Consider the following 327-nt stretch of genomic DNA (forward strand, 5'->3'; position numbering starts at 1 on the left):
TTGGGGACAGGGTGGTGTGGGGTGACTTGGGGGTGGTTTGTGGGGGAGGGCGTGTTGGAGATTCTGGGGGGATTTGGGGGAGGTTTTGGGTTTTTGGGATGATTTTGGGGTTTTTCGGGAGGATTTTGGTTTTTTTGGGATGATTTTGGGGTTTTTTGGGAGGATTTTGGGGTTTTTTGGGAGGATTTTGGGGGATTTGGGTTTTTTTTGGGATGATTTTGGGGTTTTTTGGGGGCGGTACCTCCTCGGCTCTCACTGTCCGCCGGCTTCACCTGGATGGGCCGGTTCATCTGGGGGGGGCACAGGGGGGGTTGGGGACACACAGAG

At 54.4% G+C, this 327-nt stretch overlaps 1 protein-coding gene across 1 annotated transcript in view; it reads right to left on the reverse strand.

Moving 5' to 3' along the window:
- The window catches only part of CELF3 (CUGBP Elav-like family member 3), a 10,485-nt gene that overhangs the window by 6,849 nt on the left and 3,309 nt on the right, over positions 1-327 (reverse strand). Inside the window, 1 exon segment of the mRNA XM_041476463.1 lies at positions 242-290. Within this exon segment, the coding sequence (XP_041332397.1) occupies positions 242-290 (49 nt within the window).

The sequence above is a fragment of the Pyrgilauda ruficollis genome, unplaced genomic scaffold (assembly GCF_017590135.1).
Source record: "Pyrgilauda ruficollis isolate IOZ18807 unplaced genomic scaffold, ASM1759013v1 scaffold388, whole genome shotgun sequence".
NCBI lineage: Eukaryota > Metazoa > Chordata > Aves > Passeriformes > Passeridae > Pyrgilauda > Pyrgilauda ruficollis.